Here is a 26,258-nt window from a genome sequence, read left to right on the forward strand (position 1 = left end):
ACCTGTGAAACATTTGAGGTTTACTTGTTGTTGTTTTTTCTAGTTCCCACCTGAGAACACTTTTTTCATTGCTTTTAAAGAGAGAGGAAGGCAGGGGAAGGAGAAGAAAGAGCAAGAAACATCGATCAGTTGCCTCCCATATACACTCTGCCCAGGGATCAAACCTGCAACCCAGGCATGTGTTCTGACTGGGAATCAAACCCGAAACTTTTCAGTGTACAAGACGATGCTCCAATCAACTGAGCCACACGGGCCAGAGCAAGAGAGTTACCTGTTTACGTTAGACCCAATGTGTCTGGTCTGCCCCTGGCATTTTGGTCAGACCCTAGGACCTGAAACTGGGCAAGTGGAGGCTGCGAAAGCCACATCACATGGGTGTTTTCCTAAGCAGGTGAGTCCTGTTCTTGAAGGCTGGTTTCCCCTGCCTGGCAATCAGTGAATTTGGATATCCACCCCCACACCATGTCTTGTGCCACTTCAGAGACATTTAACCTAAATATCTAAGACTGCCTCATCCTCTCCCACCAGCTCAGAGGTTTTCCTAAGGCACCTTCACTGTCAGCACCTGTGACCCAGCTGTGATCCACAGAGGTCCAGATTTCTGTGTCCCTCAGACCACTGACCCAGCCAAGGCAATGCATTTTTAATGACAATTTTTAAACTAAATTTTTTAATATTGTGGTAAAATATGCATAACATAAAACTCAGCATTTTAACCATTTTTTATGTGTACAGTTTGTTGGCATTAGGCACATGCACATTGTTGTGCAGCCATATCCACCATCATCTCCAGAACTTTTCCATCTTCCCAAACTGACACTCTGTGTCCATTAAACACTAAGTCCCCATTCCCTTTCCCCAGCCTGGGCGCATTCCCTTCTACTTTCTGTCCCTATGAATTTGACAACTCTAGGGATCCCAAATTAGTGCAATCACACAGGATGTGTTCTTTCCGGAACAGCTTATCTTACTCAGCATCATGTTCTCAAGGTTCATCCACATTGTATGTAGCATATGTTGGAATTTCCTTCCTTTTTTAGGACAGAGTAATAGTCCAGTGTATGGATGGGCCCGCATTGTGCTTATCCATTCATCCATCAAGGGACACGGCGTTGCTTCCACCTCTGGCTACCGTGAATGATGCTGCTGTGACCGTGGGGGTACCAGCAAGGTAGTGAGTGCATTTTCAAGAAGGAAGGTATCTGAGGTTAGCCTGAAATTCATTTCAACAACACTTTGCTCTTCCCTGACACCCTGCCTGGGATGAAAAAGGCCCATAATGAGGTTTAAACACGTTGCTAACCTGAAGAGCTGGAAGTCTTTTTAAACAGACAGATGGCACTCAGCCTGCACCCCACACCCATCCTGTGATGGCCTCATCGTGCTGCACCTCGGACGCCCCAGTGCTCCCGTTCATCTGGACTTGATCGGAACGCATGCGCAAATCACTCTGGCCCCACGCTCAGCAGGACGTGGGCACGACTGCGGCTCTGGGGCTGGTGCTGATGGAGGATGTGGGTTTCAGGGCCTCGGCAGGGAGAGCAGGGCTGGGACCGCCTACTTCCCAGGTGGTGACAGGGGCGCACTCCGACCAGGAGACCAGGAAAGCCCCATGCCTGGCTCCCACAGGTGCTCAGTGGATGGAGTGCTATCACCACAGCAGCTCGTATGCTCTCTCAGGAGCCAGCAACCGCATCCCAGGATGGGGGGCCCTGCAGGCTGCCTGTCTAACACCCACTCCATCAGGCCCCTGAAGCCTTGCCTTCAGGATTTGGGCAGAGGCAGGGTGGAGCAATGCCGGGGTCCACCAGGAGTTCTTAGAAGATGAGGTGTCCATTCTAATAGACTTTTAGAGCAACTATTTGCTATCGCAGCAGATCACCAACAAGTGAAAACGTTATGTAACCAGTGGGCTGAGTGGTCCAGGGAATGTATGCTAAAATGGCAGGGGTCAGAGTCCAATCACCCAGAAGTGCTGAGCAGCAGTGACCTCGAGGGACCTCAGGTCCATCCGCTGGGCAAGCTGCAGGGGTGCAGCCACCTGCAGGGCCAGGGCAGCTCCAGCCTCGGTGCCCAGCAACTCAGCGAGCGGTCGGGGCGGAGGAGGTGGGCGCCAGGCTGGGCACCGGCTCCCCTACGGCTTCTCCCCATGCCAAGGTTGCCGCATACTGATGTCCTACTAATAATAGTTCAAAGACCAAAGAAATGCTCGAGGCTTGAGCATATAAAATGCCTTCTTAAAAAAGATTTTATGAGATTAGTCACAACCAAAACAACCTTAATTTTAACTCACAAAGCAGAAATTTAAAAAAAGAAGAAAGACCATAAAATGCTGTTTGCCGAGTCATATGGATTCAATATCAGCCTGACTTTCTGGTCCAGAGTCATCGCGCCAAATACTTTTACACATGTGGGACCATCCTTCAAATATGCATCGTGAGCGTTTGTTTGTTTTCTCTCCCTCTCTCTTTTTAATCCTACAAGAGTTGTGTGTGTGTGTGTGTGTGTGTGTGTGTGTGTGTTTAAACATGGTACATGGAAAATGAGATCACTTTTCCAAGTGGAAAACAGGATTTGGCCCCAAGCTGAAGGCTGCATTTTTTTTCAAAGGGGAAAATAATCACATCTACATTCAATTACTGAAAGTCACGAAACGTGCACCTGCCACTCCAGGGCGAGGGTCCGAGGTACCACTGCTTCCCGCCTGGCTCAGCCACATACTCTGTTGCCACCCGCAGGCCCTCCTCGGGAAAAAGGGACATCTGAGAAAGCCAGGACTTCCTTTGGCCAACCCTTTGAATATCCTGATCTCTTCCAGTCCTGTGGCAAAGAAATTGCCAGCAAGTACTTCAGAGATGGTTTTGTCAAGGTCGTGGCAGAGGAAAAAAAGAGGGAAAAGAAACAATTCTCACAGCCCCCATTGCTCCTCCCAGAGTAAAGGGCAGCGGGGAGCAGAGCACTCCCCTGAGGGCTGTTGCCAAGGTCACCAAGCAACAACACAAGGCCAAAGCCTGCTAGTCACGCGAGCCCAGTGAGTGAGCGGGCACTGACTCGGGGTGTCGGGCAGCTGGCTCAGCCTCCTGGAGCCAGATCACTCGCTGGGCCTCTCTGCGGCCAGTGTGCGTGCGAGCGGCGTTCCTGCTTGGGGAGCGGAATAACTGGCTGTTTATAGATCCCACAAACAGTACACTCAGGCTTGACTCTCTGCCATGAAGCAGATTCAGCCCCTGAGAGCAGTTCTTGAACAATGCAATTGGCTGAGGGAGTAGGGCCACAAAGACTGGCAGGTGGGCCCCTGGGCTGCCTGGGCCGGGGTGAGGAGGAGGCTGGAGGTTGCAGCCTGCAGGGGCTTTGAGGAAGCAGAGAACAGGTGGCAGATACCCTTTTAGCGCTCTGAAGCTACCCCTCCAGGTTGCCTGGAGATCGTCTCTGCCTGGTGGGGCATCAGGGGCAGGACCGGAGGCGCAGGGCTGGCTGGAGTGAGCACAGGGGGCTGCCCTCCAGGCACTCGCCCTTCTTTCTCTTCTTGTGCAAACCCCAGGCCAAGGGCTCCTCCCAAGTGCCCCTCTCTAAAGGGGTGGCAAACTCCCCCCAGACCCTCCCCTCCCCTCCTCTTGGGCCTTCGACCCTAGGCCAGCACACAGCTCATGAGAGGAGCTGGTGTCAGACCCCTGCAGGGACAGAGCACACGGGAGCTGGGTGGGTGCCCAGCCCACGGGCAGTACAGAGCAGACACCAAAGTGCTGAGACAAGCATGATTTTAAATATATATATATTTAAGGAGATTAGAAAAGCTATCAACAAAATGAAACAAGAACAAGAAATGGTACAAAGAAATCAACTGGAAATACTAGGAATGAAAATGGCACAAAGGGAAGGAAAACTGTTGCAGGGTTTGTAGCGATGGGTCCACCGCCCACTAAGGGAGGCAGGAGAAAACTACACATAATGGAAGCCGGGTAGGGGAGGGTGACGGAGAAACCAGCACCTGGACAACAGCAGTTCCAGTAGATGAAACAATGATGCAGAGGGGACAGTGTTGACGGACAATGGAAGTAAGATGTCCAGGCTGAAGACGGAAGAGCTCAGATGGACAGAGCACAGAGCACCACACAGGTGACACAGGCAAATGACACAGTGAAATTTAAGAACATCCAAACCAAAGTCCCAAAGCTGCATGAGATGGCACGAAACAAAGGGAATCCCTCAGGCTTCTCCACACCAGCAGCCACGAGGATGCTGCGAACAATTTTTGAAGATTGCAGGATAAAAACTTTGAACCTAAAAGTGTATATTCAGCCCAATTATTATCCAGACGTGAAGGCTAACAACATCCCAGCAAGCACGGGACCAAGGAGGATTTCACACCCACAAGGAAAACTCTTTTGGGGAAGCACTTGAAGAGAAACACATCTGGGCTACAAGATATAACAAGGATGGTGACCGAATCCCAGTAAATTTTAAAGGGGAGTCTTTTAAAAAGTTAGGAACAAAGACTAGATTCTTTGTCATCCAGGATTTGACTTCTAGACCAAATCAATGTGTAAGTGTGTGTGTGTGTGTGTGAGTGTGTGTGTGTGTGTGTGTGTGTGTGTGTGTGTGTGTGTGTGTGTGTGTTGGGGACGGTGGGGAACCAGAGGAGTTGAGCGTATACCATGTGCAAGTCTTGTTGGGGAAATGCCAACACTGATAAATCTACAATAATAAATCAGATCAAACTAACATGAAAAGGGCTTATGCGAAAGGAAACTCCATAAGAACAAAAGCTTATGAAAGCTCAATCTATAAATGGAGAACTAGAGAGAAAAAAAAAGAAACAAACGAAAGTATAGTAAATGGAAAATAGAAAATAAGATGACAGAAATTAGCCCCAATAAGAGTGATTACAAGAAGTACAAATAGGTTAAAATAATCACTGGAAAAAAAGTTGGGGGGAAGGGTCCTTCATGTATGTCTGCAACAGGCAGACATAAAAAGAGAAGCGAAGCGGAAAATGAAAGAATGCAAAAGATGTATCAAGTGGCAAGGAACCCAGAGAAAGCCGGGGACAATTTTATATCTGATAAAATGTCATTTGCTGGGGCAAAAGGGTTAAAGTCAAACATGCAAGATTTAAGAGGCATGGGCCACCCCACGCCTGTAACTAAATCAGCAGTCCAGGCCTGGCCCCAGCCACACAGCCTCCTGCTCCTTAGAGCAGCCCTTCCAGCTCACGCCCTGCAGTGGTGGGGCTGCTGGGACTGATCTCAGTCCACTGAATTGCTCACTTACATAACGGCTCGCTCTCCACTTCCTTGGGTTCAGACCTCATGGTTGGCTTGCTGCCACGTGTACCTGCCCGCCACACACACTCACACGCTAGCTTCCGCTCCGCTGTCCTAATTTAGCTGTGTCATAATTTTGCTTAAATCAATGTACAGTGTTTGTGTTATTAAAGACTCCCCTCAGCTGAGCCAGGAGGATGCACTTTGAACACTTCATTGTCCCTCAACAACTTGTGGGCCTGGAGTTAACAAATGCGTTTGTTGATTTATTTACACTGTCCCTGACTTACCCCCAAATCTCCTGAGTTGGGGAAAGCCTTTGATCTGTAGGAGTCCTGTTCACCAGTCTCCTGGAAGCTGGCCTTATTCCCCTCTTCGTCACCCTGGTTCTGGTAGAGAGATCCTCTCCCTGAGAAACCATGCAGAGGAAGTGAAACTTTTGAGACCCAGAATGTCTGAAGTAGTCCTTATGCCTCCTTCTTGCCAATGACGGAGCAGGTGTGTGTGAGTCCCACGTGGGAATCGCCTTCCTTAGGCACTTTGCAGGCATTTCCTCCTGGCAGTCCAACCTCTGTGGCTCATGGACATGTTGCGAAATTCGCTCCTTCTCTCTGGGAACGCAGAGGATTTTCTCATTGTCCCCGGGAGTGGAATTTCACAAAGGTGAACACCCTAGTCCTTTCATCCATTGTGCTAGTCACCCAATGGGACCTTCTGGACCGGAAACTCAGTCCTGGGTTCTGGGAAAACTTCTAGATTGCTTCCTTGCCCATTTCCTTCCCTCTGATCTTTCTGGAACTCTGATTACTCAGGTCTTGTGGGATCTGGCAGTCTACCTAACTCTCCTTTTCTCCCATACTTTTCTTTCTTTTCTTCCCTCTTTTCCTTCTTTCTTCTCTCCTTCCTTCCCTCCTTCCTCCCTTCCTTTCTTCCTTTTCCTTCTCTTTCTTGCTTTCTCTCTCCCTCTTCCTCCCTATTCCTTCCTCCCTTCCTTCCTCCCTCCCTACCTTCCCCCCTCCCTTCCTTCCTCCCGTCCTCCCTCCCTCCCTTCCTTCCTCATCCAAGGATATGTGCACCAATTCCAGAGAGAGAGACATCGATCTGAGAAAAGCAGCCCACAACCTAGGTATGTGCCCTGACTGGGGATTGAACCTGCAACAACCTGGTGCACAAGACAATGCTCCAACCAACTGTGCCACCCAACCAGGGCTCCTCTACTACTCTTACTCTGGGAAAGGTCCATTCAACTTTAATTTCTGACCCTCCTATGGATTTCTCAGTTTTGCTCTCAGGCTTTTCATGGTGGATCTTTAAAAAAAGAAATCTGAATATTCTTTTTTACAGCAACCTGTTCTTATTTTGTTGACCTTCAGTTCTCTCTGAGGAGCCCACTGACATCTTGGTTTGTTTTCTCTTCAGTTCTTCCCTCTGCATGTCTGCTTCATCCACGCTGCCCTGACCCTCGGCCCTGGGTTTTGCTCCTGTCTTTCACGTCAGCCTCTTCCCTGAAGGGTCCAGCAATCCCAGTGCACTTGGTTTAGGAGCAGGCACAGGGCACAACAGGAAGCCCTGTACCCACGGCGGAGCCAGCATGCCTGCTGGCTTCAGGGCAGTGGGCTCTGGAGGGAAGCATAGGGTTGGCATCTTTGGGTCCTTTCTCTGGGCTGTCGGGCTCCTTGGAAGTGCCTTGCCCTTCTTTGCACCTCGAGGTGGAAGTGGTCAGTCTAAGGGCTGAGTTAGGGCTTGGGCTCCCCACAAGTGCGCAGTGTCAGCCATCCGGCTGCGTCAGAGCCCAGAGACCCCAAACCTCTTCTGTAGGACCGAGGGCCTCCAGGCGGCTAACTGCTTCCTAGTGATGTTTCTACAGTTATTCCTGCCAGGAGCCATGGTGTCTGCACACTGAGATGACCGCTAAGTCCCCTATGTTGATTATGTTTTGAGTTTAATCTCTTTAATTCTCTTTGATAAGAGAGTCCAGGGACCGGGGCCTGGTCCCCACTGCTCCCAGTGACCTCCATGGCTATTTCTTTTTGGTTTTCAAGGTCTTTATGTAAAATTATGAAGCTATCAATAACACTGCCTGAATTCACAGCTTTTTCCCTTGAAAATCAGCCCCTGCATCTTCCACTTAAACCTAAGCATCTGCTCACCCTCTCATCCCCACTTCTCAGTCCTTGCTGCCCCCACCTGGGCTCCCTAGGACCATCATCAGCATCATCACTGAGTTTATGTGATGCTGGTTTCCCTGAGGAGCCAGAAATGCAGCACCCAGACTTGGCTGCCTGCCTGAACCGTGATTCCTGGGGAGCTTCCTGCCAAGCGGCACCCTCGGAAGGACCCTTGTTCATGGGTTACCCAGCAAGTCTTCCCTTCTGAGTGTCGTTACTTAGGTCCTTTGCCCTTGGGTTTCCAGCTGTGTTCCATCATATCTTCTATGTGAAATGCTCAAAGAAACTTCTCTACAATGTGGGTTTTGTCCTGAGAACTGGCACCCAGGCAGCCAGCGCTGGCCGCCACAGAGCCTTCCGCCACCTTCCTGTTTCCGTTTGGGCAGGAACTGAAGGCTCAGGGACTGCATCCCAAGCTTGACAGAAGCTGCCCCAAGCCAGTCTTCCCCCAGCACCTCGAGGTTTGAAACTGAAGCTCCAAGAGCACCCTGCCGGATGGGGAGGGGCTATTCCACGCAAGATCCTCATCTGTGCCAACAGTGGGACGGGCCCCTGGCCCTGACTCCAGCCCCTCCCACTGCCAAGCCCCACTGGGCCGCCTGGGGCAGAGCAGCCTCAGCCCAGGGCCCTGCAGAGTCCCACAGGGAGGGGAGGTGGGGGCCAACCCCTGCTCCGTCCTTACTAGGATGTGACACTGAGCAACCTACAGATCCACTCTGTGCCTCAGTTTCCCTATCTGTAAAATAAAGAGAATGACAGTATCTGCCCACAGGGTTGTTGAGGGTTGAATGCATCCACTTGCTCCACAGTCTGGAATGGCCCTGAACGGCCCTGCAAGGTCGGTGCCGACTTTTAGCTACAACAGCAAGGAAGGAGATGGGTTTGGAGGTGGGAGAGGCCCGAGTTTCTGCCCCAACCTGAACGTTAACCTAAGGTTCCTCCCCTGTAAAACAGACACTTGTACTGAGCTGAATAGTGGCCCCCAAACTCATGTCCACCTAGAACGTTTGAAGGTGACCTTGTTTGGAAATAGGGTCTTTGCAGATGTAATTCAGATGAGGTCAGTTTGGATTCGGGTGGGCTCCAAATCCAACTCGACTGGAGGGATACCAATACATCCTTCTAAGAGGGGAATTTGGACACAGAGACCCAGAGAGAGACACAGAGACGCACAGAGAAGAATGCCACCGAAGGCTATGGCAGAGGCAGGGGATATCTTCTCCTCTAAACCCCCTGAAGGAGCCCACCTTGCTTTCAGCCCATTGATAGCGATTTCAGACTTCCAGTCTCCAAAACTGTGAAGAGCACGATTCTGTTGTCTAAGCCCTCGGTGTGCACTGATTTGTTAAAGCAGCCACAGGAAATTAACAGATACAACAGTCAGCTGAATCGCAGCAGGTATACGTCGTTGGCACACGATGGCGTTCAGAAACCATGAACTTCTACCGCCACAAACTTCTACCAGCACCAGCACCACCACAGCCGCTTACTGGCATTGCCATTGTTGTTGCTTGAAGCTAACAGGTGAGGAGAGGAGAGGTCAGCACCCTAACTCTGGGCCCTCTCTCTGTAAGGACAGACCTCGCTGGGCTCCCCATCCACCAGCACACACGAGAGAGAGGCAGGTTGAGCAGCTATGCTACGCAGCAGCAGGAATGGGGTGTGCATGCAAGAGCCTGGAGACAAAGCTGTCCCTCTGCAAGGAGAAGGCAGTGGGGAGGGCCTTCTGTGCAAAGATGAGGGGTCCTTATTCTTCTCTATCTCCGCACTTTGCTCTGACGTCAAGCTCACTGCACAGAAACACACAGCAGTGACGGTGGCAATACCTCCAAGAGAAATATCCTCTTTCTATTCAAAGACCAGGATATGGGCCCCAAGTGTGGGGGACAGATCCTGCGGAAGAGACAGCAGGAGCAGGGACCTCCAACTTCAGTGTATGAATCGACATGAGTCCCAGCTCACCAAACTGTGTGCATGTGTGGGACACACCCAGAGAAGCAGAGCAATGGCTTTGAGAGCTGGACTGAGATACAATCTGCTGCCCAAGGTCCTGAGTGATGTAGGTGAGGGCAGACACGGCTGAGGCTTTGACAACCCAGCTGACATCAGAAGAAAACCTGCTGGCTGAACCTAACTGGGCTGGCTGCTGCTAAAATAAAATTTAAAATAACCAACATTCCCCAGAGGGTTTGAAAAGGGCCCAGAATCTCACAACATATGTGAAAAATGTCCAGGATACAACTTTGGTTAGTTTCCTATTGCTGCTATAACAAATCACTACAAACAACTCTAATATATTTTCTTAACATTCTGTAGGTTGGACGTCCAAAGCGGGTTTTGTGGGCTAAAATCAAGGTGCTGACTTGGCTGCGTTCCTTCTGGAGGCTCTGGGGGAAGAGTTCGCTTTCTTCCCCTTTCCACCTTCCAGAGGTGTTTGTTTCTGGGCACATGGCTTCTTCCTCCACGTCCAAAGTCGGCGGTGTCACACCTCTCTGCCTCTTCCGGTGCTACCGCTCTTTCTCTCACCACAGCTAGGAAGGGGTCTCCACTTTTACAGGTCTTTGTAATTATATTTGTCCCACTTGGACAATCCAGGGTCACCTCCCCATTTTTAGGTCTGTATCTTTAGTCACACCCGCACAGTCCCTTTTGCCATGTACAGTAACATTGTCACAGGCCCTGAGAATTAAGATGTGAACAACTTTGGGGGTTACTGTACTGTCTACCATACAATCCAAAATCACTGTATATGCTAAGAACTAGAGTATGAGAGTCAATCTAAAGGGAAAAGACAAAAAAAAAAAGATGTCGCCTCTGAAATGCCACAGATGGTAGAATTATCAGTTCAGAACTTTAAAACAACTAATGAGATGAAAGTAAGCACTCTTCAAATGAAAATAAGAGAAAACATAGTCTCAGAAGAGAGGCTGACACTATAAAAAAAGAACCAAATAGAAATTTTAGAAATGAGGAATACAATATATGAACTAAAAATTTCAGTGGGTGGGCTCAATGGTAGAACGGAGGTGACAGAGAAAAGAGTCAGTAAAGTTAAAGATAGATCAATAGAAATTATCCAACCTCAGAGAGAAAATATTGGGGGAAAAAATGAGTAGAGCCTCAAGAATTTAACATTTGTGCCAACAGAGTTTCTGAAATAGAAGAGAAAGAGATTAGTGCAGTAAAAATATATTTGAAGACTATGGCTGAAAACTTCCCAAATTTGGTAAGACATAAATTTACATGCTCAAGAAGCTCCATGAAACTAAGCAGGACAGTCTAATAAACCAAGCCTAGGTACATCATAATTAAGCATAAAAATTAAAACCAATGATAAGGGAAGTGTCCTGATTATAGCCAAAGAAAAATGGCACAGTATACACTGGGGAACAATAATTTGAATGACTGTGGATATCTCATCAGAAAACATGGAGGCCAGAAGAGAGCAGGCGACATCTTTCAAGTGCTAAAAGAAAAGAACTGTCACCCTGGCTGGTGTGGCTCTGTTGGTTGGAGCACTGTCCCGTAACTAAAGTGTTGCAAGTTTGATGCCTGATCAGGGTACATACCTAGGTTGTGAGTTCGATCCCTGGTCCAGGCATCTATGATATCCAGTTCAGGTGTGTACAGAAGGCAATAAATCAATGTTTCTCACATCAATGTTTCTCTCTCCCTTCCTCTTTCTCTAAAAGCAATTTTAAAAATCCCCTTGAGTGAGGATTAAAAAAAAAACAACTGTCTAGAATTCTATCCTCAGCAAAAATAACAATAAAAAATGGAGGCATGCCTTGGTTGGTGTAGCTCAGTGGACTGAGTGCTGGCCTGTGAACCAAAAGGTTGCTGGTTCAATTCCCAGTCAGGGCACATGCCTGGGCTGTGGACCAGGTCCCCAGTTGGGGGTGTGCAAGAGGCAATTGATGAATGTTTCTCTGATACATCAATGTTTCTCTCCTTCTCTTTCTCCCTCCTTTCCTCTCTCTCTAAAAATAAATTTAAAAAATCTTAAATCCTTGATAAACTATGGAAAAAAGTGGGGTTTGTATTGTATTCCTTAGAGCAACTACTTAAAAAAATAATAAAATGAAATATGTACCTAAAATCCAATAGCTATACTAAAATGGAATACTAATAGATATCCTTATAATGAACAGAAAATACAAAAGATGAAAGGAACAAAAATAGAAAAAATATTAAATGTTAGACTTAAATCCAGTAACACACTAATTAAAAGAAAGATGTCATCAAACTGGATTTAAAAAGAAAACAAAAACGAGACCCAACTATACGCTGTCAACAAGAACTATACTTTAGAGTCTGGCGCACCCGCTGCCTTTGCAAAGCTGCCACCATCACGCCACGACCACTGCAGCCGCCGCCACCATTGCCCTCGGTGTCGCTGCCGCCCCTGGACCAGCTGTATGGTTAGGCCACAACCTTCACTGAGTAAACGTATTCCTCGGTTCTGTGGCATTCTTGGTCACACAGTTACGGAGTTTCTGAAGGGCAGCGGCGATTACTGCCAGGCACAGCACGACCCCTGTGCAGACAGGCGAACTGCAGAAATTCATTACTACTCCACGAAGAAGCCCCCGTAAGAGGGGTGAACCTGGACACACAAGTGTTGAATGGAAATCTGCAGAGCATGTCACAAGAGTTCTGACCTGGCTGAGTAAACGTCAGTGTACTTCCTTTCTATTTTCCCAGTACTACTGGATCGAAGAATTGCTGCTTCCTGTGAGGAAGTTCATTTCATTTCCCATTACCCTCAACTTCATACTCAAAGCACTGGAAATTTCAAGTTGAGTATACTAAAGTAGACTTAGTTTCTTTGCATTATTTCTGTATTAAATTTTTCAATTCTTTCATAACCCTATTTAGAATGTTTTCTAACTAAATTAACATAGCTCGAATGAACCGCCCAGCTCCTGTGGAAGTCACATACAAGAACGTGAGATTTTTTATCATACACAATCCAACTAATGTGACCTTAAACAAATTTATAGAGGAACTTAAGAAGTATGGAGTTACCACAATAGTAAGAGTATGTGAAGCAACTTATGACACTACTCTTAGTGGGGAAAAAAAGTCATCTGTGTTCTTCATTGGCCTTTTGATGATGGTGCATCATTATCCAACCAGACTGTTGATGGCTGGTTAAGTCTTGTAAAAATTAAATGTCGTGAAGAACCTGCGTGTTGTATTGCAGTTCATTGTGTTGCAGGCCTTGGGCTCTGGTGCTTGTTGCCCTGGCATTAATCAAAGGTTGAATGAAATATGAAGATGCAGTACAGTTCATAAGACAACAGTGGCGTGGAGCTTTTAACAGCAAGCAACTTCTATGTTTGGAGAAGTATCATCCTAACACGCAGCTGAGCTTCAAAGACTCCAGTTGTAATAGAGACAACTGTTGTATTTAATAAAATGGGTGCTTGATGCCATTGTCTTGGATATGGAATTGAAACAGGACCTAATTTGTCAAACATGTGGGCTTGGTGAGTAAGTGCAATGAAGCTTCCATAGGAGTTTTAAAAAGCAGGTTTGCGAGGCCACAACGTGACAGAATTGCAACCTCTATGTTAGGGTTAAATCAATCTATTTTGACACGTAGCAAAAGATCCTTACTGTTCAGCATTTAATATGTGCTTATCATTTGCACCAATTGACTTTTCCTGAAATCATGCAGTATTGAGTTATGTCTTTAAATCTGTTCCCATGCCAGAATGTTATAAATATAAAAGAAATTTGGAAAGATTAGGTGCCAAAATACCCAGCACAATACTTGTATATTTTTAATATCATACAAAACTAAAAGGCCTGGAACTCCGAACACTCTGGACCTTATGTGGTTTATCCCTTCAGTTATTTCAAACATAGAAAATAAGGGCCTGCAAGTTATCTGCCTGCTCACTTAGTGTTTACATCTCCCACATTCATACGAGTATACATCAGCGTCACTCAACTTCTTTAAAAAATGTCATACCAAGTCTTAGTGATTATTTAATTTCTTTCTATAAACCCCATTTTGTGCTGTTATGGAAAGCCTCCATTTTGAAAATCTACATTGTACAGTAACACATGTCTTTAACGTCTCTAGGCAAAAAGACTTACAGGTAATTTTAATGTTTGCACTTGGGGTATGAGTTACAGGGAGGCCCTGAGCAAAGAATGGGAGGAGCTATTAAGTATTTTCAGTAAAATGTTGCCATTGTCTTGTGTGAGACACGTAGAATATGCTCTTTGAATAAATAAAGGTAGACATGCTTTGTTATTGTAGCTAAAACAATTCTTAATCATAAAAATTCTGAAATTCTTGTATTTTTTCACACTTTCTGCAGCGTGCTAACTTACTTTTGTTTGAAGTGAGATTTTTTTTCCTTCCTACCCTCTCTTGCCAAAAAAAGAAGTGGGATTCTGCTAATGAATTGAGCAGACATTTAATACTTAATATGCCTTTTGAGCTGTGTAATTTACTATTTGGATACTTGATCATTTGTTCTATTATGTAATTGATAAAATGGTAATATGTAAAAATGTTAGTTCAACTATATATTTATACTGCCTGGGAATGTGTGGTTATAGTTCTGTGGGAGAATCAATTTGTCAGAGAGCACCAACCTGTACAAATCTAGTGCAAGAGCTTAAACATCTAAATAAATAATGAGGTGCATTTACCTTTTAAAAATTTTTTAAAGATTTTATTTTAACAAGACGGGAGGGGAGAGAAATATCAATGTGAGAGATAAACATTGATTGGCTGCCTCTTGCATGGGCCCCAACTGGGGACCGAACCCCAGTCGGGGTCCAAAACCTGCAACTCAGGTGAGTTGTGCCCTAACCAGGAACCAAACTGGTAGCCTTTCAGTTTGCAGGGCAATGCCCAACCAACTGAACCACACCAGTCAGGGCAATAACAACATGCATTCTTAAAAAGTAAAAAGAAATACACTTCAAATATAACATAAGTGGATAAAAGGTAAAAAGATAGGGTAAAATATGCCAAGCAAACATTAATAAAAAGAAAGCCAGAATGGTTGTACTGGTGTCAGGCAAAGTAGACTTCAAAACAAGAAAAATTACCAAGAATAAAGAGGCATTTTACATAATGATAATACCAGAAGGGTCAATTCATGAAGAAAACAATCTTAAATGAGTACGCACCCTCCAACACAACTCCAAACTACGTAAAGCAAAACTGATAGAACTCAAATGAGAAATTTAAAAATTCACAATTATACTGGAAGACATCAACACTTGTCTTTAAGGTCAAGACTACATAGAAAATCAACAAGGATACAAAAGACTTGAACCACCAACTGGACGTAACTGATATTTATATAATAACTCACCCAATGACAGTGTCTACTGAGTGTCTTCCTGGTTCATTAATGGCTGTCTTTTTTGCTATAACATCCCATGGCAGAAGGTGAAAGGACCTCTTTGGGGTCTCTTTAGTAACAGTATTCATCCCACTCATGAGAGCTCCACCATCATTACCTAATCATCTTCCAAAGGCTGCATGTCCAAGCACCTTCACTTTGGGGATTTGATCTCCACATATGAATTTGGGAATTTGAGGAGGGGCGGGTACAAATATGCAGTCCATAGCAACTCACAATTAAATCAATAACTGTGCCTTTGAAAAAAAATCAATAAAACTGGTAAACCTCTAGTCCAACTGACTATGAAAAAAGTAAAGAAGACACAAATTACCAATGGAGTAAAAGAGGAGACATCACTATAGAAACTACACTAAAAGGACATTAAAAGGCATTAAACTACATTAAAAGGCATTAAAAGGACAATATGGGAAAACTGCGAACAACTCTGTATCCACTAATTCAATAAAGTCACTGAAATGGACCAATTCTCTGAAAGATCCAAACTACTAAAATTCACACTAGAATAGATAACCTGAATATTCCCATATCTATTAAAGAAACTGAATTCATAGTTACACATATTCTAACAAAGAAAACTCCCAGACCAGTTGTTTTCACCAGTGAATTCTATCAACTATTTCAGGAAGAAATAATACCAATTCTATACAGTCTTTTCCAGAAAATAGAAGAGAAAGGAATACTCTCAACTAATTTTATGAAGGCTGCATTACTATATCAAAACCAGACAAAGACATTACAAGAAAGAAACCTACAAAAATATTTCTCATGAACATAAACACAAAAGTATCCCCACAAAATATTAGCAAATTTAATCCAGCAATATATAACTAAGACCTAAACTGAGAACACAAGGTGGGCTCAACATTTAAAAATCAGTCAATGGAGTTAACAATATTAACAGAAGATATACCATAGTCATCTCAATAGATGCAGAAAGAGCATATGACAAGAATTAACATCCATTCATTATAGAAACTCTCAGAAAATTAGAGGGAAATTTCTTAATCTGATATAAGGCATCTACAAAAAATGAAACAAAAAAAATGACCTAAGCTAATATCATACTTAAGGTTGGATGGGTCAGGGGAGAGCAACAGTGGAGGGGGGGGATGGGGACAACTGTAACTGAACACCAATTTAAAAACTCATCTTAATTAAAAAAAAGATTTCTTTCTAAGACCTGGAACAAGGTAAAGGTGTTCTCTCTCTTACTCTATCTACATTGTGCTGGAAGTCCTAGAAGTGCAGTAAGTCAAGAAAAATAAGCCACGTCAATTGAAAAAGTAGACATAAAACTGTCTCTATTCTCAGACAACATGATGATCTATGTAAAAATTCCCATAGACTCTGCAAAAAAAAATCTTCAAGAAATACTAATGAATTCAGCAAGCTCACAGATACGAAGTCATCCTAGAAAAATAAATTGTCTTTCTATATATGAGTAGTGAAAATTGAAATGAAATAACAGTTCCACTTATAATAGCAATCAAAATATAAAATACACATGTTTAAGTCTAGCACTATATGCAGGATCTGTTTGCTGAAAACTAGAGAACACTGAGGAGAGAAGAAACAGAAGATCTAAATGAGCTACACTGTTCATGCACTGACAGAGCTGGTACTTTTGGACATCAGTTCTCCCCAAAATTACTTAGAGATTTAACACAGGCCCAGGCACAATCCCAGAAGGATTTCTTGTAGATATCAACAAGCTAATTCTAAAACTTATAAGGGAAGACAGAGGACCCACAATAGCCAAAACAATTCGAAAAAGAACAACAAAAACGGAAGATTCATGCCGATTTCAGAGCTTATAAAGCAACAGTAATTATACAGTATAGAAATTACTTGTGAATTACCAACCCACAATAAATGGAAAAGAATAGGGAGTCCAGAAATAGACTCACAGAAATATGGCTAAATGATTTTTACAAAGATGTGAAGGCAATTCACATCTTTGAGAGGACAATCTGTCAAGTAAGTTATTCCAAAGTGGCTGGACATTCATTTGCAAAAACAACAGATCTTGACTGATACCTCACACCTCATACCAAAGTTAACTAAAGATGAACCACAGACCTGAATATAAAATGTAAAACTATAAAAGCTTGGAGAAAAACATTTAAAAGAATTTTTGTAACCTTAGGTTATGTAAACAGTTTTTAGATGTGACACCAAAATCATCCTCTATATAAAAATAAGTTGATAAATTGCACTTCATCAAAATCAAATACTTTTGCTCTCTGCAAGAGCTTATCAAGAGAATGAAAATACAAACCACAGACTGGGAGAAAATACTTACCAATCATGCATATGACAAAGGTTATGTGTCCAGAATATATAAAGAAATCTCTTAACTTCAATAGCAAGAAAGCAAATAACCTGATATTTTAAAACAGGCAAATAGTTTACAAAGGATGTATGGATGGCAAATAAACACACAAAAATGTGCCTAGTATCATTAAACCCTCAGTGAGGGTCCCGCCTATACCTATGAAGATGACGTTGAAGACAGGCAAGAGCACCGACTTGGAGCAACTGGAACACCCATCACTGCCTGGGAGGATGCGATGTGGCGCAGCCACTTTGGAAAACAGTGTGGCATTTTCTCATAAAGTTAAAAATGCACTTATTTTTTGATCTGGCAATCACATGTATAGGTGATACCCAAACAAAACAAAAAACCTATGTTCAGAGAAAAATGTGTGTGCATGTTTATCGCAGTTTTGTTCTGAAATACCAAATCCTGGAAACAACCCAAATGTCCCTCCACTGTGAGATGGGCCGGTAAAGGCCATACACCTGCGCCACAGGAGCAGCCAGGACCGGTGGTGCACACAGCGACGCTGAAGGTCACAGCCGCATCTCCGGCAGGTCACAGCTGCATGCCCCCGAGTGAAAGCAGCCCGACCCCAAGGCTGCATGCTGTCGTGTCAATTGAGGGGCATTCTGAGACCGACCGCCAGAGAAGGCCACAGGGACGGGGACCACAGTGGTGGCGGGGGCGAGGCAGGGGGTCTGACTGCACGAGGGACGTTCAGGAGGGATGAAGCTGTTGTGCGTCTTGATTATGGTGGTGGTCCTACCACACTGCCCAAAAGAACAAATGTTAGTGTACGTAAATTTTAAAATGTTAGAAAACGACTATGAAAAACTGTATGCCAACAAACTGGACAACCTAGACAAAATGAATACATTCCTGGAAACATACAATCTTCCCAAAATGAATCAGGAAAAATCAGAAAATCTGAATAGACAGATTACAACTAATGAAATTGAAGCAGTAGTCAAAAAAACTCTCAGCAAACAAAACTCCTGAACCAAATGGTTTCACAGGCGAATTATATCAAACATTCAAAGAACTCACACCTCTCCCTCTCAAACTATACTAAAAAATTCAAGAGGAGGAAAGACCCTCAAGCCCATTTTTATGAGGTCAGCGCTATCCTAATTCCCAAGCCAGATAAAAAATACTACAAAGAAAGAAAATTATAGCCCAACAGCCCTGATAAACACAGATGCTAAAATCTTCAACAAAATATTAGTAAGTGGGATCCACCAATATATTAAAAAGATCATACACCATGATCAAGTGGGATTTATACCATGGTTGCAAGTCTGGTACGATATCCACAAATCAATAAATGGATTAACTACATAAACAAAATGAAGGATAAAATCCACATGAGCATATCAATAGATGCAGAAAAAGCATTTGATAATATCCAGCACTGATTTATGATAAAAACTCTCAGCAAAGTGGGAATAGAGGGGATATACCTCAATATAATAAAGCCCATAGATGACAAATCCACAGGAAAATCATACTCAATGGGCAAAAACTGAAAGAGTTTCCTTTAAGATCATGAACAAGATAGGGATGTCCACTTTCACCACTCTAATTCAACATAGTACTGGAAGTTCTGGCTACAATAATCAGACGAGAAGAAGAAATAAAAGTCACCTACATTGGAAAGAAAGAAGTAAAACTGTCATTATTTGCAGATGACATTATGCTGTATATAAAAAACCCTAAAGACTCCACACGCAAAAAAATCTACTAGAACTGATAAATGAATTCAGTAAAGTAGCAGTACACAAAACTAATATCCAGAAATCAATGGCATTTTTATACATCAATAATAAGCTATCAGAGAAACTAAGAAAACAATCCCATTTACAATTGCATACAAAAAATAAGGCATCTAAGAACAAATTTAATCAAGAAGGTAAAATACCTATACTCAACAAATTAAAAGATACTGAAGAAACTGAGATACAAATAAGTGGAAACATATACTGTGTTCATGGATAGGGAGAATTAACATCATTAAAATGTCCATACTACCAAAGCAATCTATAGAGTCAATGCAATTCCTATCAAAATACCAATGGCGTATTTCACAGAACTAGAACAAATATTTTAAAAATTTATATGGAACCACAGAAGACCCTGAATATCCTCTGCAATCTTGAGAAAGAAGACCAAGTTGAATATCAAACTATACTACTTGATATCAAATTATATTACAAGGCCATAGTAATCAAAACAGCATGCTATTAGGATATCAGTCTATACTACAAGGCAAAGTAATCAAAACAGCATAGTATTGGCATAAAGTCAGACATATAGCTCAATGGAACCAAAAAGAGAGCCAAGAAATAGCCCCACACATCCAAGGTCAATTAATATTTGACAAAGGAGGCAAGAACATACAATGGGGTAAAGACGGTCTATTCAATAAATAGTGTTGGAAAATGGGACAAACACATTCAAAAAATGAAACTAGACTACCTCTTTACACCATATGCAAGAATAAACTCAAAATAGAATACAGAATTAATGTAAAATTCAAAACCATAATAATCCTAGAAGAAAATATAATAAAGTAAATCTCAGACATTTCTCATAGCAATATTTTTTCCTGATATATCTCCTTGGGCAAGGGAAACAAAAGGAAAAATAAACAAATGGGACGACATCAAACTAAACAATTTTTGTACAGCAAAGGAAACCATCAGCAAAATGAAAAGACAACCCACTGAATGGGAGAACATATTCACCAATGATATATCTGATAAGGGGTTAATATCCAAAATTTATAAAGTTATACAACTCAACTGTAAAAGAGCAAACAATCCAATTAAAAAATGGTCAAAGGACCTGAATAGACACTCCTCCAAAGAGGACATACAGATGGCCAATAGACATATGAAAAGATGCTCAATGTCACTAATCATCAGAGAAATGCAAATTAAAACCACAATGAGATACCACCTGACACCTGTCAGAATGGCTGTCATCAGTGAATCAACAGACAACAAGTGCTGGTGAGGATGTGGAGAACAGGGAACCCTTTGCACTGCTGGTGGGAATGCACATTGGTGTAGCCACTGTGGAAAGCAGTACAGAGTTATCTAAAAAAAATAAAAAATAAAAAATGGAACTGATTTATGACCCAGTGATTCCACTTCTGGGAGTATATCCAAAGCAACCCAAAACACTGATTTGAAAGAACATAAACACCCCTATGTTCATTGCAGCATTATTTACAATTGCCAATATTTGGAAGTAGCCCTGGTGCCCATTAGTAGATAAGTGGATAAAAAGCTGTGGTACATTTACACCATGGAACACTACTTGGCTAAAAAAAAGAATGAAATCTTACCTTTCATGACAGCATGGATGGACCTAGAGGATGTCATGCTAAGTGAAATAAACCAGTCAGAGAACGATAAACACCATATGATTTCACTTATATGTGGAATCTTAATGAACAAAATGAAAAAACAAACAAAATAGAAACAGACTCATAGATACAGAGAACAGACTGACAGTCATCAGAGAGGAGGAAGGCTGGGGGGCCGAGTGACACAGGTAGAAGGATTAAGCAAAAGAAAAAAACCTCACAGACACAGACGACAGTACAGTGATTACCAGAGGGAAAAGGGGTGGGAGCAGGTAAAAGAGGGTAAACAGGGGTTAAATGGTGATGGAAGGAGACTAAACTTTGGATAGTGAACACACAATAAAGCATACAGATAATGTATTATAAAATTATACATTTGAAACTGATATAATTTTTATAAACCAAGGTAACCTCAACACATTCAATTTAAAAAAATATTAGAAAATGTACCCTGCAGCCACAGTGCACGTGAACTCTAGCCAAGGCCAAGCAGTCACAATGCCATCCTGGCCGCCCCCCAACACACAGGCCCCAGTTCACATTCTTGCGAACATGTTGCAATGCCCACAATAAACACAACAGCCTTGCAGCCCACCTTACAAGTAGAAATAAAAATCCAGGCACTCTGAACCACGCTCGCATCTCACGGCATTGCTCTAGTTGTATAACGTGTGTGTGTGTGTGTGTGTATCCAGGAGCCTGTACTCCACCACATCCCCTCCTGGTTTCTTCCTCCCACCTGCCTCCACCCCCAGGCCTCTGCTCTCCCCCCATAACCAGTGCCTGTGTCAAGGTGCTCACTAGGTGGCAGCTCTGTCCATCTGTCCTGGCTTCCCAGGGGAGCCAAGGGCTTGAGGCCACTGGGCACAAGAGCCACTAAACTCAGTCAAAGAAACGCGGGTCCAATCCCAGCCCTGAACCCAACAGGGACCCTGGACCAGCCCCTAACAACTGCAAATCTTGGTTTCTTCATCTTAAAATAACACACATTAGACCACAGGGACTTGAAGTCTGTGTCAACGCTAAGTTTTTATGAATTAATAATGCCCTGCCATAAACCTCTTCTTTTTTCTAGTTTATCTTCAAGAGTCTGAAGACTAGAAATGAAAGCTGAGGTTTTCTTGTTATTGTTGCTTAATCTGCTTCTTTTGCTCTGCTTGGGAATACTTTTAAACTTCATACAATACAATATACAGATGATGTCTTACAAAATTGTACACCTGAAACTTATATACTTTTATTAACCAATCTCACCCCAATAAATTCATTAAAAAAGGAAAAAAGAGTCCAACCCCTAAGTTTGAGAATCACTGGGTGAAGGAGGACCCTCACCACATAACCTCCCTGACTGCAACCAAAGGAAACTTCCAGAAACTTCCTGTGGGCCGCAGAGAACAATAAACAAGAGGCAGCAGAATGAGACTTCAAAAACTGCTGGACCTTGTTCTCTAAAATGCAGGGGAGAGGGCACTATTCCTACCTGGTTGGGAGCTGGTGGGTGGGGTGGGCACCAGGACAGCCCACAGTGCCCTGAGCAGATGGGCAGCAGGCCCCAAACCCTCAGCCTTGGGACCTGTTTCTTGGAAAAGTCTCATCCTGAAAGATTGTTCCAAGAACATCCTCACACACTGGACAGCAGGACTCGGAAGTCAGTGGCACATAATGGGGCTGGGTGCCACCTGGAGGCAGCTTGTGGGGACCCAAGTATCAGGCCTGGTCATTAGTTCCTGGGCTTCAGCCTCAGCGAGGAAGCCCCAGGGAAGACTCAGCCCACCGGAGCAGAACCCTGGGGTGAGGGGTGCTGCTCCCGGCAAGCCCAGCAGAGGGGCAGGAAGAGGGTCAGTGGTAAGGACACACGTGAATGTGTGTGACACTGTCCCCTCAGTTCCAACCGGGAGATCGGGCGCTTTGAGCATAAGCTCCTGTATTTACAGCTCAGAACAAAAGTTTTTAAAAGATTTTATGATTAAGATTTTATTATCTTAACTTTGAACATGAATAACAAAAAATGCCAATTATGTTTGCCAAGAATACAATTCAAACTGCCATAATTCCAGCTCCAATTTTACTAGCACTGGCAAAAAAGAGTTTTAGGGAAAAGTAATATTTAAGAATTTGCTTCCTAAAAACCTGATAAATAGTCAAGTATGGAAGCATTTCCTGCACTGAAAGCACGACACTGGCACCCACTCTCCACCGCTGGCCCCACCCCCTGCTCCCGACCAAACTGAAATGAAACTGCGCTCGCTCCAACACAGGAGTCCCCCAGACACCCACGAACCCGGCAAACCAGACAGCAGTGATGTCCATACTTCCTCACATATTTTTATTTTTAAAAAAAGGAAATGATTTAAGCTCATTGATCCTCCTAAGAGCACACACAAACCCTTCAGCAGGACACAGACCTTGGGGGCTTGTGGGGGAGTGGGGGGGTTCACGAAGGCCATGAAAGCTGGATGGAGTCATGGGGGTGCAAGGGTGGCAGGGGAGAGCACAGAGCAGCCAAGCTCTATCTGGCACAAGCACCCCCAGGTCCTATGCTGCAAACTTATCCCTCTCTCCCACTCCCCTCCGATCACCCTAGATGTTGTCTGTCTGTCCATCCATCATCACCCTTCCCGGGCCCCACTGCACTTGGCTACCCACCAGGTACTCAGAAACAACGGAGCTCACGGCCCGGCAGGTCGGACAGTAGAGGGCCGGGCGCAGTGCACGCGTAATGAGAAGGTGCAGCGCGAAGGGGGCACGCCTGGGGACCAAGGACTCTCAGGACGAGGGCAGCGTGCGAGAAGATAAAGCAGCGTGGGCGTCTGGGGAGAGATGAGGAGGACGGGGGGCAGAGGAGCAAGCTAGTCAAAGCTGACCACCCCCGAGGCCTGGCTACAGGTCCCTATCCTCCCTTCTTTGTGAGCATTTGAAATTTCTAATAAAAAGTTGAAAATGAACAAGAGGGCGCCAATCTCTGAGGGGCTTGGCTGAGTCGGATAGAAAGGCAATCAGGTGAGTTCCCCTTAATCACCGAAAGGGGCTGCAAGGACATGAGGACTACAGACTGTGACTGAGATGACCAGAGGACATGCCACCTCCAGCGCAGCCCACGCCAGCTAAACAGCTGAACAGCTCAGAACTTAGGAGACTGACCAGGGAAGCTGCCAAGAGGACCCAGAAAAGCATCAAGGGAAGTTGGACTGAGGGGCTGGAGTCAGAGGAGGAAGGTGAAGGGGCCGAGTGACCTTGAGGGTAGGGCCTCGCCTAGAGTCTCCGCCTCAGACACGCAGCCTCACCGCCTGGTGGGGCCCCCGGGCCCCGGGGGTTGGGGGGTGCCCGGCGCTGCTCTGGTCCATGAAATGCAGGGACCATGGGGGCAATTCCAGCAGCACAGGCATCAGGTGCGGGGTGAAGGGCTGGGGTTTGCCGCAGAGCAGACTGGGGTGCAGGAGCAAAGCTGCTGCCATCGTTCAGAGAAGGGGAAACTTCACCGAGATTAAATGGCACCAATAGTCTATCTTTTCTGCCCTTCAACCCATCAGCCCAATAGATGGACCAAATATGGGGAGGAGAGTCAACAAGGCTTCACCTGGGGGGATGGAACCGCCCACCCAATAGGACTGGGGGTGGTAAGAACCAGTTCTGCTCTGGACATAAGGGTCCAAGGCGGACCCTCTGGGGGACACGTTGGCCCAGCCTCTCCCAGGGAAGCACCTTCGGGCTTCAGGGGCACCCTGGCTGCTGGTTATGGGGTCACGTACCATGGGCTTCGCTCCCTGTGTCCCTGCACCCTCTCATGGAGAGATGGCTGTATCTTCCCAGCCCCTCCTGAGAAAGGACGAACCAGGGCCTGGGGCACTCTGGTGAGGCAGCGACAGCCTCGCTCTGTGAGAGAGTGGCTTGATACAACCCAGAAAATTCTTCACCATTCCATCTCCTCAAGAAACTGACCACAGCTCCCCCATCCTGTACATAAAGGTTGACGTGACCAGGCCAGGGAAACACCCCAGAATCACAGAGCGGAGCAGGGGCTATCCATCCCAGGTGAAAATGCCGACCTGGCCCTCGATATCCAGAGTGTAATGCCAACAAATGGACCAGCCAGCCATGCCTGCCAGGCCCCAAGAAGCTTAATGTGCAATTTTCTGTCCTTAATTTGAAAGAAAAAACCACTCTGTTTAATATTTTATTAGGTTTTGCTATCGACAGGTAAAACCAGAGAATGCCGACTGAACGTGGTTTGCAGATTTACAGCGTAGCCATGGCTGATTCTCCCTGTCCGTCACCTCACCCGGAGCACACTGGGACCCCAATTTCGCCATTTCTCCCAAGAGGTCCTGGGACTCCATCCACACACACTTCTCTGAGGCTTAACCTTGGTTCACTGCAAACGGTGCCAACCTCAGGGCCCTGGGGAAGTGGCCTGCACGCCATGACCCTGCACATGATCGAAGGTCAGGGGGGCTCACCTCCAGCAGCAACCTTCCCTCCAGCACGGCTGAGCCTCCGCGAGCACCGCTGTCTCCTGGTGAGGGGGCCCCGACCGCTGGTCGCAGTGGGCACTTCTCCTGCACGGCTGTCAGAGAGGAAGAGGGAACATTAGTACCTTCCCAGGCCCAGGCCTGGTCGCAAGCCTTTGCGAGGTTACATTTCTCCATTCTTCACCCCAACGCTCTTCACTGCCACCCTCTTCAGACAATGTTGAGGTCCCAAGTTGACCTGTGGCCACCAGGATGCACTGGGGCAGCTCTGCCTCCCCGGGAAGGGGGCAGGGCAAGAGGAGCCAGGACATCCAACCAGGGCAGCCATTTGGGAGATCAGGGCATTATGGCTGGGCCTCACCCTGAAGCCCCCCCACCCCCCACTCCGCTCTTCAGAAATGCTCTCTGCCCGCTCCTATAAACTCCTCAGAGCCCTACCGGCTTCAGGGACCCCTGGTGCAGAGAAGGCCACACCCCGTTGTCGTCCATTACTGCACTGATTGCTCCAGCTCCAGACGTGTCCCCATGGCATCCTGCCGCCCTTCCCTGTGACTCCGGCGGCTCCCTGTGCCTACCCCAGGCCCACATTCCCACCCCTCCCCCAAGGCTGGCCTCATCTCCACTTCGGGGGCAAGAGCTCAGACAGACGTTGTCCATATCCCAGCTGCCTGAAACTGGTTAGGGACCCTCAGCCCCCTGCTCAGCACCCTCACTGGCACCTGGGTGTTCTGGGAGGACCTCCCCCCCTGGGACAAAGGGGACATGCAAGTAGAGGGATCCACTCAGGAGCTCAGGGCCTTGTCTCTGTGGAGGGCGGGTGGGGAAGTGCCTCATTTCTGAGATTGGCAAACTGAAGCTACAGGTGATATCAGTGCAACTGAGGGCCAGCGGCCCATCTAGGAAGTGCAGCCAAGCACCTGCTGTGGTCTTGGAATAAAATGTAAACATAGGCACTTAAATCTCCAGCATTTTCTCTTTCAAAACCAGTGGGTTGTGCTGAACTTATGCTCCAGGATGCACTCTGACCTGTGCTGCTTGCCATCCATTGATTGTGAGGGAAACCACGAGGCCCTGCTGTCAGCTCCCCGCTGGGCCCCTCAGACACACAGTCTGCTCCCCACAGACGCCCTCCTCGCCCCTGTTAGTGAGATGCAGGCAGCGTCTGTTCGCAGGGGTTCCAGGCCCCCACATCCACAGCACAGCAGGGCCCGAACGTGTGCTCCAGCTTGAGACACAGTGTCTGACCCTCGTCCCCGCAGAGCGGATG

General features: G+C 45.6%; 1 protein-coding gene and 1 pseudogene across 1 annotated transcript in view; one reads left to right on the top strand and one right to left on the bottom strand.

Annotated features, from left to right (window-relative positions):
- The window catches only part of AHRR (aryl hydrocarbon receptor repressor), a 74,337-nt gene that overhangs the window by 20,029 nt on the left and 28,050 nt on the right, over nucleotides 1-26,258 (bottom strand). Inside the window, exon 3 of the mRNA XM_054578224.1 lies at nucleotides 24,980-25,086. Within this exon, the coding sequence (XP_054434199.1) occupies nucleotides 24,980-25,086 (107 nt within the window). The remainder of the gene's footprint in view (nucleotides 1-24,979; nucleotides 25,087-26,258) is intronic.
- LOC129074412 (protein tyrosine phosphatase type IVA 1-like) lies at nucleotides 12,339-12,849 on the top strand (annotated as a pseudogene).

This window comes from Pteronotus mesoamericanus, unplaced genomic scaffold (genome assembly GCF_021234165.1).
Source record: "Pteronotus mesoamericanus isolate MK-2021 breed Mesoamerican mustached bat unplaced genomic scaffold, CSHL_Meso_final contig_50, whole genome shotgun sequence".
Classification (NCBI taxonomy): Eukaryota; Metazoa; Chordata; class Mammalia; order Chiroptera; family Mormoopidae; genus Pteronotus; species Pteronotus mesoamericanus.